Raw genomic sequence first — 18,273 nt, 5'->3', positions numbered from 1 at the left:
CGGTTTATAAAAACTCGCACAACTCACAAATACATTGGGATAGATTTAGTGGGTAAGCTTTGTCATACTGTAAATAGATTTTTTATTAGACTATCCTTGACTAATATTCTTTTCGAAATTCGTCATTTCACTTCACATATGAAAGTAATTAGGAATGCAGGTCATATTTATAAGCGATGATAAACACGTGTTGTACAAAGTGTACAGTAGGCTTACTAGGCTAAAGAGTGATGTGAAAAATATTTCATGATCTTCAAGTACCACGTTTGACAGTGACGGAATGATCATTTTATTTGCATTAACAATCAAGCACAATGAACACAATGAATCCGTCAAACTGATTGTTTAATATCAATGTACACAAAAACAACTTCCATTCTATAAATTGTTTGCAGCAGAAGTCTTGACAGATATATAGCAACACTGCTTGTAGTGTTTACATGTTCCAGTGACCGTCTGGGTGACAGATTTGTTTAGATAAAATATAAAACAAACAAATCAAATAAAAATAAAATTGATGGAAGAACACATTTTAAGTACCATAGCTTCAAGTAAGTCCGAATAGACTTATTGTAAATATATATATATTTTTTATTTCTGGATGAAAATTACAACTTAATTTCAATACTAATAATTTAACGAAACCAGAAAAATACATTAAGGCAACTTAAGACAGACCATTTCAATCTGAACATTTACATAATTCATGTAACCATTATAAAACCAGCAACCCCAAAAAGGTCTGATATTAATAAACTGAAATATATTATGATACATAATTAGTCTCAAAATATTGATATATAATTACTTGGAAAAAAAGTAATCTCAAAAAGGGGCCAGGAAACTCTTTATAAACTTTTTCAATTTAATAAACAAAAAGAAAAGTCTCCTGTGTGTTGAACCTGGTGAACTGCCTTTTCTTGAGGGTCTACCCAGGTCATGTGACAGGAGAAGATGAATATCTCTATTCAGCTTGTGTTGGCTAAATCTCCGTTGGTGCTCCATTCACAGACAATGGAGGCAAAGGATCAGCCACCTGGGGAGCAATAAAAGTGATCTTGAAATTCTGGATTTAATTCATACATTAACCTGACGACAAATACAACAATTCAAATTTCTTAACACTCACTACATTCACAGCAACATTTCAGTAAGGCTTACTTTAAATACAAAATTGAGCACAGATCTTCTGTAAGTGTAGTTAATAGTTGTCTAACATTATAATGTAGTGGGATTGACCAAAATGAATTAAGACAAATTTTCTCATTTCAGCTTTGAAGCTGCAGTTCTCGTCTGAATTCTCATCCTCTCAAGCCAACGCGTTCGGAAGATAAAGGATGGCGCGTGACGGCGGGAGTGACCGTGGCTTGTACTCACCGATGGCAAACCGCTCTCTGGTCTCAGGGGGGAGTTGGCATCTGCGGGGGCATCCGGGGTCGCCCCTCGGTCGCTCTCGCCGGGGGTCTTTGAGGGCACGGCGGCGCTCGTTCCGCAGTCAGGCTGTTCCTCCTGCTGGGGCACCGGCATCATGCCCTCCTCTCTCTCCCGCGCCTCCTTCTCCTGAACACGCAACACAATGCGCACAATCATTCAAGACTCGGGACTGTGTGTGCCAGAGCGAAAGAGCGTAGCAGAGAAAGAGGACGCCGGTGTACCTTATTTGCACATAAAAAGCACCTCATCTAGGAGAGTACAGGCATTCAAAGAAGGGGGATTGACGTGCGCTTCCACGGGGGGTTTGTTCCGCCCTCCCCCGTTGGCACTGCGTCGGCTAGGCCCCCACGGCCATATATGGCGAGGTCGTCGCTGAAGATGGGTGTCTCGAAGGGGTGCACAGGCTCTGACCTTTACACAGTGGCACACGACAAGCCACGTGCTCACCCGCTGAGCGGAACAAAGCTCATCCATGCAGCCTCGAGTGAAGCTTAGCCAGTCAACGGTATCTCACTGCATATTCGACACGTTCTCACAGCGCGGGCCGGTCCAACTCAAGCTCGACTTCAGGAATATAATGTTACCAAGAGATCATTCAAGGCAGAGGGTCGGAAAGGTAATGCTCGTCCACATCCTTAGAAACCTACATCCTTCCTACATTAGTTCATAGCTCATCAGAAGGGCCGTAGCTATGAATTCTGGGACAAAATATATTGCCCCAGTTGTCCCCATCCTATCTACTGCCCTGCTTGTCAGATGCTTCTCTTACAGTATATGTGCACTTCCAAATTTTGTCCCATACCTGTAACACTCATAGGGCAGAGGTAGGGTAAGTGTCCATGGATTGTACAACATAGGCAATCTGCCATTACAACAGGTTATTTTACAGTAACATTAGTATTGTCTTTGAAGATTAATTCCATGTTTTCCAGTATAAACTTAGTCTGCCAAGGCTATATGGCGGCCATTCAGAAATGTGAATATTAACTTGTCTAGCTTTTCAATTCATTAAAAACTACCAGCACCCAAAAATCTAAAGTTGTCCATCTTTCAACAATCTACAGCGCAGCCCATAAATATTTGGACAGTGGTACAATTTATTTTGTTATTTTTATTAAGTTATTTTGGCTCTGTACTCTGGATTTAAAATCAAGCAATGAATATTATGTTAAAGTGCTGACTGTCATACCTTTAATTTCAGGGTATTTACATCCAAATTGGGTAGTCTGTGTAGGAATTAGGGTCCCCATTTTAGGGGACGAAAAGTAATTGAACAGTTGGGATAAGAAAGCATTCAATATCTATTTGTGATTCTAGACTTGTGACAACAAAAATCAAGGAAGCCATTATGACGCTGAGATTTAAGAAAAAATAAACATTCAGACATAGGTCAAACAATAGGCTTACTGAAACAAACTGTTTGGAACATCATTAAGAAGAAAGAGTGTATGTTTAGGATCACTGCCTTACTGTGATATGGAACACCACCCAAAGAGTTTGGAGGTATTTGACTGAAATTGAGCAGATAAGCTGCATATGTACACTTCAGAATTCATTCTGCTGCTGCTATTAGCAGCTACAATACCAATGAAGGCAAGCTAGCCAGCATCTGCGGCAGCCATATTGCTCAAATTATAACACCCCTACCAACACGTTTGGTAGATGAGAGTTTTTGGGCAGTTCCACCACACTTTGCTCTTGCCATCACTCTGATAGAAGTCAAACGTGGCCTCATCTGTCAAGAAGAACTCTGTAGGCTCTTTTACATGCTACTTAGCAAGCTGTAACCTGGCCATCCTGTTTTTGCAGCTAACTAGTGGTTTGCGTCTTTTACATTACATTACGTGGCATTTAGCAGACGCTCTTATCCAGAGCGACGTACAACAAAGTGCAAATCAATCACAAGAACAAGTGAAAAAGTAGACCTGAGAGGACAGTACAGTTCCGAGTCCTAGTGTCTTGCTGTGTAGCCTCAGTAGATTGGTTTGTGAAATATTCTGCAGAGATGAATCACTGACACATCCATGCATGCCTCCTGAAGAGTGTTTCTGATCTGTTAGACAGGTGTTTGCAGGTTTTTCTTCATCATGGCGACAATACTCTGGTCATTACCTGTAGAGGTCTTTCCTTGGCCTACCAGCCCCTTTGCAGTTAATGAGCTCATCACTGTCCTCTTCTTAATTATGTTCCAGTTAATTTTGGTAAGCCTATTGTCTGGCCTATGTCTGACTGCTTTCTTCTTATTTGTCAGTGCCATAATGGGATCATTGACTGTCATTAGTACAACTGTGGTGCTCAGGTTGATTAAATCAGAAAATACACTCCAAAGGCATTGAAAATCCAAGAATTGGATAGATACTGAAAGCTCTTAAACCTGCACAAACAGGTGAGAAGCCAACTGTCCAATTACTTTTGGTCCCCTAAAATGGGGCAACTGTATAAAAACGGACACAATTCCTACATGGAACACCTGATATGGATGCAATTACCCTCAAATTAAAGCTGACAGTCTGCTCTTCAACCTCATCATTTCATTTCTTTAAACTAAGAGAAAAGGTCTGCCTATCCATTATAATTTACTGCCGTTTTCCATCGTATGGCAAATGCACGCCAATACACAGCAATTGCTCTCGATACCCGAAGGGTCATCTCTGACCCTTAAAAGTAAAGCAAAACAAAGAACAAATGGTATGCTCTTTCTACCCTCTCAGTAAAACGGTAATGCTTTATGGAGGGGGTAAGGCAAGGGACATGCGAGTGATAAGAGGAAGCATTTTTACTTCACTTGAACTTAAGAACACAATGCAAACACGTGCACATATACATTCACATACATGCGTGCACACGCACCCACGCAAAAACACAGGCAGACAAACCACATACACACACCTACCGGACTTCTGGATGGTTCCGCCAGCTCTTGGATGGAGTACTGGTTGGCCAGCGGGGAGGCTGGCAGCGGTTCGGCAGGCTGTGGGTCGGCGCTGGAGGCTTTATTAAAGGAGTGGGACCTCCTGATGGCGGTAGACACGGCCTTGGCAAAGCGCGACTGCGAGGCGGGCTTGTACGGCTTGGGGGCCAGAAAGCTCCTCAGCCTCTCCAGACTCAGCCCCACCGCCGGGTCCCTGGCAGGCAGACTGTACTGCCGAGTGAGTTTGGGGGGGGAGCCTGAGGCACTGGGGGTAGGGGCACTGACACTGGGGGTGGGATCAGCAGACTTAGGGGCAGGGACAGTGATATTGGGGGTGGGGTCAGCAGGCCCAGCGGCAAGAGCGTTGACAGTGGGGGTGGAGTCAGCAGGCTTAGGGGCAGGGACAGTGATACTGGGGGAGGGGTCAGCAGGCTTAGGGACAGGGATAGTGACATTAGGGGTGGGGTCAGCAGGCTTAGGGGCAGGGCCATCGACGTTATGGGTGGAGTCATTTGGCCTGGGGGCAGGGCCGTCAAGATTGGCAGCGGGACCGTGGAGACCGGATGCTGCAGGGCCATCCACTTTCTCTTCCCGAGGCCTTGGCTGGTCCCGACCGGTGACCACCTCCTCCGTCCAGAGCAAGGGGGGAGGGGGAGGGGGGAAGTTTTCCTCCTCCGAAGCCTCAGCAGGCCGTCCCACGTCCGGCCGCGTCGCCACCTCGGTCCTCCCGCTTGCGTGACCGACGTTGGCGCTCTTCACGGCTGCCGACGTGACATACCCGGAGGTCCTTTTCTGCAGCGACAAGCGGAAAGACCCCGGCTTGGGTTTGGTCGGCGGAGGGACTTTCTTCTGCAGGACCCCTGCCGCAGCAGCCGCCCAGGAACGGCGGGACAGGGGCTTGCCGTCGGCGGGCGGGGAATATGTTTGAGCGGGAGGGGAATACTGTTGGGCGGACGGGGAATAAGGTTGGGCGGGCGGTGAATACGGATGGGCAGGTGGTGAATACGGATGGGCGGGCGGGGAATACGGATGGGCGGGTGGTGAATACGGATGGGCGGGCGGGGAATACGGTTGGGCGGGCGGGGAATACGGTTGGGCGGGCGGGGAATAAGGTTGGGCGGGTGGTGAATACTGTTGGGCGGGCATGGAAACCGGCTGACCGGGAAACGCGTAGCAGCGGCTAGCTTCAGCCCTCCCGTTGCTCAACGGAGACCCCACCCTGAACGTAGGGTTGCGGAGCTCCAGCTGTTCGGCGGGGACCCCTGCCAGACAGTGCTCCGGCCCTACGGCGACTATCTGCCCGGGGACGGAGCCTGGGGGCTCCAGGGTCAGCTCCACCTCGTAGAAGCGGAGCTTCTCCATGGACTTCTGGGGCACGATGGTGTAGGTCGTGAGGCCCACCTTGGGGATGTATTCTCTGGTGAGCTCGTTGGAAGGCTTGGGTTTAGGGGCGTAGTCCAGGAGATATATGGGTTGATTCTTGGGTTCCTGAGGTAACGTGGGAGAAGCTTCGCCCTGGGGGAGCTCCTCCGTGGAGGTGGACATGTCCCTCTTGGGTTGGGCCGCTTCGGTGGGGGACGAGGCTTCCCGGCATTGGGGCGGCTGGACGACGGGCTGGGCCGGAGAAACGTCTCCTGCCAGAGAGGTCGGACCGTCGACTGTCTCCGCACACTCCTGAGGAGCTTTGACGCTCTGCCCGTCCGAGGTCAGTGTCTCTGCGTCCTGGGTCAGGGGCTGTGGGACAGGGGGGGCAGGGATTTCCGGCGTGCTCGGAGCTGTGCATGCTCCAGAGTCACTTTTCTCTTTGTCATCAACTAGTACTGAAGCGCCCTCTTCCAAATGGACGGTCTGCTCCACTTCAGCTGGTGGGCTTAAATCAGTGCCTGCTGAATCTGAAAAATATAAGTATACATCATGTGTTTTTTTTTCATTTTTTTTATTTTGTGAGGCTTTTTTGAAAAACATAACTTTCAACATAGTTTTGTGTGAGCATTTTTAGTATTGCTAGACTTTACAGTAAAGGCATCAAGCTACCACAAAAGACCATGGCATTCCCTTGTGAGAAAGAACTTTTCTTATAATTTCAAGACCAGCGAAATACTTTAATACTTTTTTCCAAGTATTTCCACATTATTCTGTGGGACTGTGGGAACTACAGATTGTGCTTTTCATATCAAAACTACAAATAATCAATCTATGTCCACAGTATCCAGAGACCCAGCTATTCAGTGAAGACCCACCTCCGTGTTCCAGTTCAACTTCCACAGAGTTCAGCGCTTGTTCAGTGCATTCCTTGTCACTCACAGGGTCCTGTGCTGGTCTGTCAGAACAGAACTTATGAAAAGTTTTGGAAAACAAATCACGTCACACAGTGCCTACCAGACTTTTAAGGCATCTGGTATCATGACTTTCACATCTGAAAAGCGAGCATAATGCAACGATTAACCCTTTCAGTCCCAAGAGTGCCATACGGCCCTCAAACTTAACTACCGTGAAATCCCAAGAATGCCATATGGCAGTCTCAACCTTATACCTTTTCAACCAATCAAAATGACTGCTTTACTATTGTTTTGAGCCCCAATTAAAACCAAAAACTAAATTCTGAGGTTTCTCCATTTTCTCAACCAAAGCAAACACCCCTTTGGATTTGGGCGGAGCCTCTTCATACTGGGCTTGGGGCTGAAAGAGTTAAGCAAACAGGCCAGTAACTGAAAGCCTGTCTCTTGCAGTGCACTTTTTCAAAGTTGCCGTTTTCAAGAGTTCGTACTTGCCATCTGAGGACAGATCATTTAATTGATCTTCCCCTGTGCCATCCAGCGGTGGTGGCAAACTCTCTGCCTTGAAGTCCGACGGAGGCGGGGGAAGCTCCGTAATCCCAGAATCCATTTGGATGTCGGTAGAGGCGTCGGGGCTTGTGTCGTCCATCTGGACATCGGCCGCAGCGCTGGGGTCAGGGGCGGTTGAGACCACCATTTCTTCCTGCTCACTGATCTGCTCCAGTGGACTGTGGGGCACTGATCCAGCTGTAACCGCGGTCAAACAGGTACACACAATGACAAACTTCACCATGTATACATACCAGCAATTAACCCTTTAAGTCTGGATCTCACACCATTTCAAACTATCAAAATAACCGCTATACTATTGTTCTGAGCCCCTATTAAAACCCTACAAAATTCTCAACTTTCTCTTTTTTTTTTTTTTTCAACCAAAGCCAAAACCCCTAGAGCCACTTCATATTGGGCTTGGGACAGAGAGAGTTAACCAAATCAACAATGGTATAGGCTGCAAATTGCCGCCTAAATTATGATGGTATCGGAAAATGGAGGTCCCCGTGGAGACCTCAGCCATTTTGAAACGGGCTGTTCCACTTAAGACATCAAATGGGATGGACTGTGAATGAGATCGAGTTCTGAAGGAGTACTTACAACCCATCCATCTGCACCATCCATCCGAGTAGGCAATAATCCTTCAAATAGGAAAATGAATGCTTTCTCCATCTACTGATTACTTGAGAGCATTACGTAATGCAATCAAAGAGGGACCAAATGAGCGCTGCAAACTTCATTACCGAAAATGGCTATCAAGTGCCCCTGGCCTGTGTTTGCGTGCGTTTCTTGTTCTTCCTCTCCGTGTGACTAGGGATTCATTAAGATGTCTCAGAATGAGGGAGCTGTCGAGCAGCTCTCCCTTCAGGACTTCAAATCACAGAGGAATAAAGAGCCGGGTTTGTTTGCAGGCTCTGTGGTTATGCGGCACAGCTCCTGCCTGCTGGGGCTCTGATCTCCCAACTGGACGGCACAGTAAACTGCCATAAAGACAGCAAAGCTGGGTCAAATACGTGCTCGTTCTGGATTCAAATACCTTTTGGTGCTTTTGGATCTTGCCTTCATTCTCTAATGAGCTGTGCGAGAAGATAAAAATGTAATCTACAGGAATCAAGTGATTCAAACTGGCAAGTGAGATCTTTAGGATCCTAAATGCTGAAACTTGGTCCTTGGGAGTTCAAAGACAGACCAAAGGACAGTATGTCAAATTAGAGGTACACTATCCTGTATTTCTGCCCTTGCTTCTCTCTTGTATTTACACACAAAAAACATCTACACCCCATTCCCAACCCCGCCTACACCACCAAGATCATTCTGGCTCATGTTCTGGCTTGCTGTTGCAAATGACCATGTGCTGTAATGAGCCAAGAAAGCCGCAGTCCAATATGCCAGCTGACATACAAAATATAAATTATTTTGTTTATAACGTGGCAGCTAATTAAAGTTACTGAACACTGGCAAGCCACTTGATTAATGGTTAGCCACCAAGGCTAATCTCTCGCAAAACCAGCCTACCACTGTAGTAGCTAATCCATACACGCCTCCTCTTGCCCTCCTCCTACTATTGGACCATAGGGCATATTAGTTGTGTATTGGACGTATTGGACACATTCTTTTCAGATACGCATGGTATTGGGCAGAAATGAACACTGACACAGGTTCATCCAGGGTATCACAGTAATGACTGAGCATGTTTCTTTTATAATATTTTAAAGGTGAAAGTCCTGCATAGTATACCTTTAAGTTCACGGACAAAAGTAAAGAAAGATCTTAAAAAAACTGTTACACCATGGGTCCCCAGGGCTGAGTTTGTGAACCACTGATCAACATGGGTACAGCTCTGGTGACATATGGTATGCAATATGTGTATATATGTATCCATGTTTGCATTCATTCAAGATGTTATGTAAGTGCACATGACTTTTGTAAGCGTCTGCATCTGGGTTTTTACATACAGAAGTTGTGTTTTCACTAAACCTTGTAATTGTACTTTCGATCTATCCATACATGAACTCATGCCTGGCCTAACTGATCGTGAACCCATTGGGCAGAAGTGATGCAATAGCCCTATTGGCAAATGGAGCTTCCAATGAAAAACAGTAATAATAACAGACAGGATCTACTTTTAGTTTTAGGTTTGCATCAAGTGAAATAATGTGTAGAAAAATTATGTAGCAATTTGATTTCAGATGCATGGAATCGGACCGCGTTCCTCGTTGGGTTCGGGTCGGCAGGGAAGCGCAAGCAAACAATGGAAATTAAGCCTTTTGATTATTCTTTTTTCGGTTAAGATCAAAATGAACTGAGTTCAGTTTCAATGCCTCAAACATAAGATTGTTACCAGAGGAAGTTCCTATAGTTCACCCTGCTTTGCTGCGTCTTGTCAGATGTACAGTAATGTACTGAACAGAGACTTCAATGAGCTTAAATGCTCACAAGAGCAGAAAAGGTGCAGCTCCAGAAAAGTAAATTACAGTATAACACGACAGACAAGATCAGATAAAACCTCAAGCTGCAGTAAATTCACACTCTAAAGGAAATGCAGAAAGATGATGAACACATGGTCAAGCTCAACATTAAAATGGCAGCGTATGCTTGTAAATGCAATATCAGATTTGAGTGGACTAATGCACAAAAATGGTCTGTGGGGAGTGATACGATTTTCTTTATAAAATACTAGCAAGACACTGAATCAAAGGAATGACTTTATTATGTATGAACAGATTGGCTCGTTCTTGGATTATTCACTGATCCAGTCATAAAAAAATGTTTCAAAGCCCATTCCAAAGGGGGTGTTTCAGGTTACGTCCATAAACAAGGCACCATTATGACCGAACATAAATCATCCATTGTATTTTTCAGTATTGTGTTAAGCACAGTGATTTTCATTATTTATAATGGTATAAAATACCATTTATTGAGATTGATAATAATAAATTAAAAATAAAAATAATAACTGCACTACATTACACTGAAGGCATTCATAATCTCTGAAGGACAACAATCTTGTGTTTATCTATTAATCTGCATATCTGTTGTTACAGTACCAATCATAGCCACAACTGGGCCCTATATCTTATATGTCACTATCTCGGTTAGCCCTACTAGATTGTTGTGATATGTTTTGGGATAAAGTCTGGATGTTCAGTTTCATAAATGGATTTTAGACAGGCTTGTTGCTGGGGCACCAATTAATAGAAGTGCAAATTGCAAAGCGAGGCGAACCCTGCAAATACTGCATTGCATCGCACATTTTTACATGCTGTTGGCGACGCAAAAAATATAATGAACTTCATTTGCCCACTCGTTTCATACATAAATGCAACAAACGGTGCATAATCACCAACACATTAATATCGTACTCAAACGCCATGCGAGATTAACCACTTGTCCATTATGGTGTACAATGAAGTTATTGGTCACGGATTTATGATTTTATTTATACACAACAAATGAGGACATACAGTACGTTTCAAAACTACTGCGTTTGGCAGATTCTAAGATGACTGACTTAAAATTCCTAAGATTCCCGAATCAATCCAAAACGTCGGTTTGAGTATGCTGGAGCAAAGTCCAAGCTTAAGATTTAACTTCTGTGCTGTCTTGGCCAGGTCTCCCCCGGAAACGAGATTAGTGATCTCAAGAGACTTCTCTGGTTAAATAAAGGCCAAATAAAATAAATAAATAAATCAAACTTGGCTGTTCTCACAACCTTACCCCGGTGGACATGCACACATCAGCAGAATAAACTGGAGAGCTTTTCCAAGATAAAAGGCAGTTGCAGGAAAGCTGGAGAGAGGATGGAATGAAAATGAGATAAAAACAGTGCAGAATGCGAGAGGGTGACGAGGCGTTTTACTCATAGCTGGTCCACCAAACAGGAAACACGTACACCATTGTCACAGGATTCAAAGGGATTCAAGTACTTTTCTGCATTTGACTAAGCTTGCCTGGTGTACTGGAACAAATGAGATAATCCTAAGAGTGTAAACCCCACCCATCCGCTCCTCCTAGGAGGCTCAAATGGACCAGACAAGACAAATAAAGCACAGAAAAGTATTTGAATCCAAAACAAATACTATTTAAATCCAAGTCTGCCACCAGATAACTTGTTAGGCTGAGACTCTTTATCAGTGCGGCGATGTGGCCTGAGTTTGAGATGAGAAGGTGTTTCTCAAAAATGTTGGTAGCTCAGACCCTGGTGTAGCCACATTAAGACCAGCACAACTGTCGGGCCTAGAGAAAGTCGTTTAACCCCACATTAGTCTAGGGGGGGTATTTGCCCCTGCTTAGTCTCATCAACTATAAGACGCTTTGGATAAAAAGCATCAGCTAAATAACAAATGCAAAGGTGAAATGTTGACCATTCCAGTGCAATGTTCCAGACCTCATCTGTGACCAACATGGGCTTCTCCGGTTGATCTGGTGCACGTTACGAACTCGAGGGCAGTGGGCCAGAAATAGCCCCACCACAAACGTTCTATCAAAATAATCAATTCAATTGGGCTGTGAAGTAGTGCAGCCTAGTTTGTGGAAAAACTCATTTTCAATACAGGGTGTGTGCTGCTCACTGCTATAGTCACAGTGGATGTTCTCGCATCAGATGTGGATGGTTTGTTCAGCCTCTATGCATTCACTGTTTAAATTTAGTCCTCCTGGCCTCCAATCTCAAATAAGCCCCCCTGTTCCAATCACAATCGAAATGTCTGGCCCTTGAGTTCATTATGAGGGCTATCTTTGCCAGCTATAGAATTGTGCAGTTCACCATCTGAGAAAGTCCACAGCTCAGTTGGTGAACTGCAGAGTGAAAAGATGTTTTGGCCAGTTTATTAGCCTACACTTCTTTGTGACACTGCAATAATGGGACAACTCTTTCATTATGATTCAAAAATCAAAGTTTGCGGAGAATAAAAAATTTTAAAAAAAGAAAAAATATAAATTGTTAAGAAAATAACACTTTATTGTCTTGTGTAAGTAAAAAGTAAAACGCTTTGCAATCCACACTGATTTGCTCTGGATTTGAAGCATGAGAGCTTTGTAATACAGCCAAAATGACTCGTTAAGTCATATGCTTATGACAAATTTTCACACAAATACAATGATTCCATTTAGCCCTAGATTCCTCAGCAGCAACTGTGCGACAAACAGCTTTTAAACCCATGAGGGCAAATACTGAAGAACGCTTCCCTGCTTTCATAGGGTATCAAAAAGGCTGCACTAAAGAAAAAAATGGTCTTTTATATGGAGTATCTGTAAAAATGACCAAACACAATTGCTAAGTGACCCAAGGCACATTTAAAAGCCTTTTAAAACCTAGCAAACACTGAGATTTCTAGCCAAAACAAGCTCTTTGCACAATAGAAATTGAGCCATCGCTTCCTTGACCATTTTTGGTCACACCTTCTGAAAACTATAAACCTTATTCACAGTCTGCTGAAGCAATGGAATGGAAGCACAAAGAAAAACATTAAAAACAGAGAAGAAGAAAACATTCAACAGGACAAAAACATGGCAGGGAAGAACAGGTTTTTCTTAGAAAATGACAGAAAAACAGAGGAGGAAGAGAGGCCACCACACAAGGCGGAGAGACGCTCGGAGGGCTGAGCGGCAGGGCGGAGCAGTCAGAGGGGACAGGAAGTCTGGGGGAGGTGACACACCCGAGGGGGGGGAAGGCAAGCTCATGCCACCCCTTCCCGTGACTCCAGGTCTGCAGGGTGGAAGAAAGGGAACGTTTGAAAACATCCGACAAGGAATGGACAATAACAAACACCCCTCTAGGAAACGAAAGATGTCAGATAAGCCCTGCGGGGTCAGTGTCTTATCTGTGACGCCCAGAGCACAAACTATTGTGAGTACATCTTTCATACTTCAGCCTCTTCACCGGGAAACATAACACAAAATATGATATGCTAAGAGTAAGCGTTTAAGCCTGGGAATTTATACAGAGGATTGACCCATAGTCTACACAATACAAATCTGGTGCTAACACCAAAGTTTGGGACAAGGCGATTTTGATTCATTCAATCCAGGAAATTCCCATTGAACTTTATGGGATAAATAAAATGAATGTTATTATAATAGGCTCTGCCCACAAAAACTAGAAGACTTCAGCAGCACACATAACAGGAACAGACACCAAAATAAACCTGGTCTATCCGAATAAATTCAAGGAATGTCTATGTTGGAAAATAAAAACATGTGAGAGACAGGAGAGCTTTGGAAAAAACTATGAGAGTGTACTTGTGTGAACAAACAGAAAGTGAGTTATTAAGCATCGCAATGCTCCAATATTCATCCCCATACTGATAGCCATCTGGCCCTCAAAATACATTACATATATGCAAATATGACCTAGGCAAGAAGTGCAGCTTCAATCTGAAATCCTGGGCGCTTTAGCTGTTGAGTTAGTCTTGCAAGCTAATTAGCACCCTTGCTGCTAATGGAGTGCCTCTGACTCTTGGGTTTGCTCGGCGCCAAAAAAGTCTTCAATACATTCCCAAGCAGTAATCAATCACATCTTTAGTGCTTTTTGTAATAACAGTAATAACAAAACTATTGATTATTCCCCAATTTATCACACAAAAAATACTTTTACATTTTATTCACAAAATTCATTATGTCCAATTATCATCTTCTTTTAACTTTTGCAATGATAACAGCACAAATATTGTTTTTCACCACAAGTGGGTCTTACTTCATGGTTAAACACTGCCATTAATAAGTAGAAGAAACAGTAGATGGTGGGCCAAGAGAACTGTCAAACAGAATGACAAACTATGAATTACAAAGAAAAATCTGACATATTTCACACCAGCCACTAGGGGGCAATATAAGTTCTGCTTCTTCATTCTCCATTTAGCACAGGAGCAGATGAATATGCAATGAGGGGTATGAAGCCCATGAATGCAGTTTTAACAAGATGATGGTTACGGAGTGTCCAGACCAACCTTTAATACTCCCGTCCTCCAGGAATACGTCTTGATTGGAAATGGCAGAGGGTGAGGGAGGGGGCGGTGGTGCCTTCCTCTTGGAGGACGCTCGACGGAACCCAGACACCACCTACACACCAATGACAAAAAGCCCTCGATTAATCCTGGAGATAAACCATTGACTGATCCAGAAGAGGAACCTCCGAATGATCCCGGAAGCCAACCCGCCACTAAACCTTTAGACCAACTTTCGGCTCATCTCAGACGTCTCCTACATGTGAAGTCAAGAGGTTTGATTGATCCTAAGCTGTGAGTGCCCCCAGAGTCAAATTCAAAAGGTCCTCTCAATGGATTGAAGGCACATACAAATTCTTTGCAACTAAAGTGCTAAAGACAAGATCAATGCCCACCTGAAATACATGTGATGAAATCTTCATGAGGGACCCTTTTAAGGGCGATGTGAATGGAGATTTGTTTTACTTAAAACAGCCAATACAATTTTAACCGTGATTCCATACACCCTCTACAGCAGTGGTCACCAACCCTGTTCCTGGAGATCTACCGTCCTGTAGGTTGTCATTGAAACCCAAATTCGGCACACCAGACTCTACTAATTAGCAGCTCAACAGGATCTTTAGCTGTTGAATGTGGTGTGCTTTGCTGAGGTTGGGGTTAAAACTAACAGGGCAGTAGATGTCCAGGAACAGGATTGGTGACCCCTGCACTCTACAGCCTGATTAGAAACATTCAAACCGATTCACCCGTATGCATCGCATCAAATCAGCTGTCTGGCTAAAGACATCCCTCAGTCCTCATCCCAAGATGGGGGGGCAAGCTAATGCAAGCAAACTCTACTCACTCGTTCTCCATCAGTGAAGGACTCATTTGGGGAGTTTGTCTGGGGATCGCTGGTGTTGGACATGGACCTCTGTAGCACCATAGTGGGCGGCAGGGGAGCCCGTCTCTTCTTTGGCACGTCGGAGAGCGTGGCGTTTGAGTTGTACACAGACGCACTGGCACCAAGCAGAGGCATGCTCATCGGCCTCGGCTTGCTCAGGACCGGGGACGTGGGCGCACTCATGCTCACCGCCTTTAAACAACAAGCACAGTGATGATCAAACCATGCTGGGATAGGCTCCAGCCCCCCCGCGACCCTGTTCAGGATAAGCAGGTTAGGATAATGAATGAATGAATGAATGAATGAATGAATGAATGAATGGTACTAAGCGTGGTTCTACCGAATTATTCTGAAACTTCTGATGCCTGTGACTAAGGGTGTAACCTGCTGGAGGATACAGAGGTGGTCATAACTGGGCAGTACAACCCCACCCCCCCAAATAAAATGTTAAGACAATCAATAAAAAATGTTCTGCCATCATAAATTATCACAAAAAATCTGTTCTCATTTTCATAAACTATACTTGGCTCTCCAACGTGGTTGCGCCCATGTGAGGTCAATTTGTGAAGGGAGAATTAGGGAAGCTTCAAATGTAGCGGCCTTTGTTGTTAGTGAGGGGAAAAGTTGAAATTAATGATGGTACACCTTTGAACATGTGTTAAATTTCATATTTCGACATGTTGCTGTAATAAAATTTAATCTATGACAATAAGGACAAGTTGCATGTTTAAATGTGTATAAATGTAGACGAGTAATTATTTTTGTTCATAAGCTTGCTTTTTCATGCAGCCAGTTGCGCTCTGTGAACAGGGACTGTTCAACTGTTATAACAGTTGAATTGAGCTAGCTGTGTTGACCAAAGATCACAAAAAGCACAGTTCATTTCCTCTCAACTTAAATTATAGAGTACTCACAAGAGGTGGCAGAATATAAGATTTTACTTTCACAGGACTGTGAGTTTTACATGACATCTACACGGCATGGGTATAATAAGTACAAAACGCACCTGGCCCGACTTCTTCTTACTTCTTCGAAACATGCTGAACAATCCTTTGTTTTCCTTCTCCTTGAAAGATCTGCTTTTGTATGATGGACTTCGATTGCCTAGGGTAGGAAGATACAGGAAGCTAATCAGGACAGTCTCACAAAAGAGCTTGCAAATCAAACATCACAGTTGAAATCAAGCACAGCTGTCTATTCACATTTCAACATTAAAAGCAGTAATTACTCAAATTACTAATTACTATATTCATGTGCATAAATCAGGAACTGCACCATATTACCTTCATATATTGGTGAGGATGGAAATTCTGGCGAGTTAACACCTGTTAAAAGATGACGAAGTTAAAATCATGCACAAACACAATATCATATCTGCATTTACATTGCCTGAATGAGTTTCATTCTAAGTTATATCAAAAAATATAGAAATGAATGTTGCTCATTTAACAAACAGTTAAAATCAAATCCAATGCGTATAATAACTAGAATACCAATACAGTAATATCAAGCTGACTATGATATGAATGGCCACAGCAAAGTACAGTCCCTTACTTTTAGTATCCCTTGCATAGACCTCCCTCAAGCCAAAGTCATTGAGGCATTTCGTCAAGTCCAGAGGCTCTTCTGACCGGAAATCTCGCAATAAAAAAGAGGTCTTTTTGTCAAATTCACATTTTTCACAAACTGCAGGCATGAGCTCTTCAAGGGGGACTCGAGGGTTGACTCTTAGAATTGTCTTCTGTGTTTTCTTGTAGTTTATGACAAGGCGGACGGTAGCCTGGAGAAAAGAAAAAAAGAAGAACAAGTCACTATGTGAACATTCTGGCCTCGCCTTACGATCAACAAATTGCGTCTATAGACCCTGCAGAGCACACATCACCCTCATAATAAAGAGCAGATTGTCTTGCAATAAGAAACTGGGGGCCTTTATAGATGAGTCATGAGAACACTTGAACCTGAAAAGTACATAAGTACAGAAAAGAAAATGAAAGATGAATTTGTACAGCCATTAGCTACACATCGTAGTGGTACATAGGGTTTGAATTCCGGTTAATATATTTCAAAAAATGCAGTTTATCGACATTAATTTAGAGATGTGACAGAACCATGCCGAACACAAATAAAAAAAGTGATGATAGAAGAAAGGATTGCCCTGTGCAGTGAAACAGAAAAGAAAGACTCATTACCCCAATGGCCAAAATATACAGAAATGTATATACTGAAAAACTGTAGAAATTGGTCCATAGAACAATCAGTTTTGCAAACCATTTTCAGGCATTAACTCCTTCTATAGTGTGACTCCTTCTATAGTTCACTTTTGCTAAAAAGAACTTGATAAGATAAGAACAACAATGAGAACAAAAATGTAGGGCAGGCAATGACAATATCTGTATCTGCTGAGTTGATGGTAACAAGTACACAAATGCTGATAAAAATATTTTGCTTCCTTAAGTTAAGTAACAGTTCTGCTTCACAGCACAGGGGTAAAATATCAGTTTCCATGATTACGATAGGTAACCGTTTCTGAATTAATCAAATGAGCAGATAAAAAGTGACTTTTTTTTTTTTTTTTGATTGCTGCCTCCACCTCAACCTTTGCACTATGAATGCCTCAGTGATCATGTTGGTCAATAATGTTCTTGTGAGTGTGGCTGTCGGACAGACAACATTGCAAAAGCATTTTAATTCAAACGTTCCCATCTTAAAAAATGCCGATACTGTTTAACAATCTCAATAATCACTCATAATCTGCAGATACCATCAGCCCTTTTTAGATGATCAGTTTCTTGGTTAAAGAGCAAGATGTGACTAGATCTGGTTATACATCTCATTAGTAATCATCTGATGACTTATATGACTTAGTCAAATAATGGACAAAAAAAATGTACTAGTGCCTGTTAATCAAAATGTTTTGGTTACCAGAGACACCTTATGGACAATAAGCAAAATGAAAAAGCCTGAGAAAATCACAATCTGCTCCACCTAGTGGTAGTGGAGGTAACTGCATAAATGCCAGTAACAATGAAGACATAAATGGGCAAAAACAGAAACAATGGATAAATGAAGAACAAGTATATGCAAATAAGAGGCCACAGATGTACATCATCCATTCATTAAGCAAATGACAGCTCAGCAGGCACAGGGTACCAATAATTACGGCTAACATGGCTGAAAATAAGGAGCCCTTGGTGACTTTGAAAGAGGGGTATTTGCTGAGACATTGCACCAGGACCTCAGGACCTAACAGAGAGAGCTTGTGGATTCTTCATG

At 43.2% G+C, this 18,273-nt stretch overlaps 1 protein-coding gene across 5 annotated transcripts in view; it reads right to left on the bottom strand.

Annotated features, from left to right (window-relative positions):
• Positions 1–328: 328 nt before the first annotated feature.
• Positions 329–18,273, bottom strand: part of cobll1b (cordon-bleu WH2 repeat protein-like 1b) — a 58,985-nt gene continuing 41,040 nt past the window's right edge. For all 5 annotated transcript variants that reach the window (XM_061236591.1, XM_061236593.1, XM_061236590.1 and 2 more), the window contains 10 exons: positions 16,555–16,780; positions 16,284–16,325; positions 16,007–16,104; positions 14,962–15,192; positions 14,121–14,232; positions 7,113–7,368; positions 6,586–6,665; positions 4,328–6,237; positions 1,378–1,560; positions 329–1,036 (listed from right to left, as the gene is read on the bottom strand). In XM_061236591.1, coding sequence (XP_061092575.1) covers positions 983–1,036; positions 1,378–1,560; positions 4,328–6,237; positions 6,586–6,665; positions 7,113–7,368; positions 14,121–14,232; positions 14,962–15,192; positions 16,007–16,104; positions 16,284–16,325; positions 16,555–16,780 — 3,192 coding nt within the window. In that variant the 3' untranslated portion in view covers positions 329–982. The remainder of the gene's footprint in view (positions 1,037–1,377; positions 1,561–4,327; positions 6,238–6,585; positions 6,666–7,112; positions 7,369–14,120; positions 14,233–14,961; positions 15,193–16,006; positions 16,105–16,283; positions 16,326–16,554; positions 16,781–18,273) is intronic.

The sequence above is a fragment of the Conger conger genome, chromosome 3, assembly GCF_963514075.1.
Source record: "Conger conger chromosome 3, fConCon1.1, whole genome shotgun sequence".
In the NCBI taxonomy this organism is placed as follows: Eukaryota; Metazoa; Chordata; class Actinopteri; order Anguilliformes; family Congridae; genus Conger; species Conger conger.
Note: the sequence above shows the minus strand (reverse complement) of the source record. Positions and strands in the feature narration are given on the sequence as shown.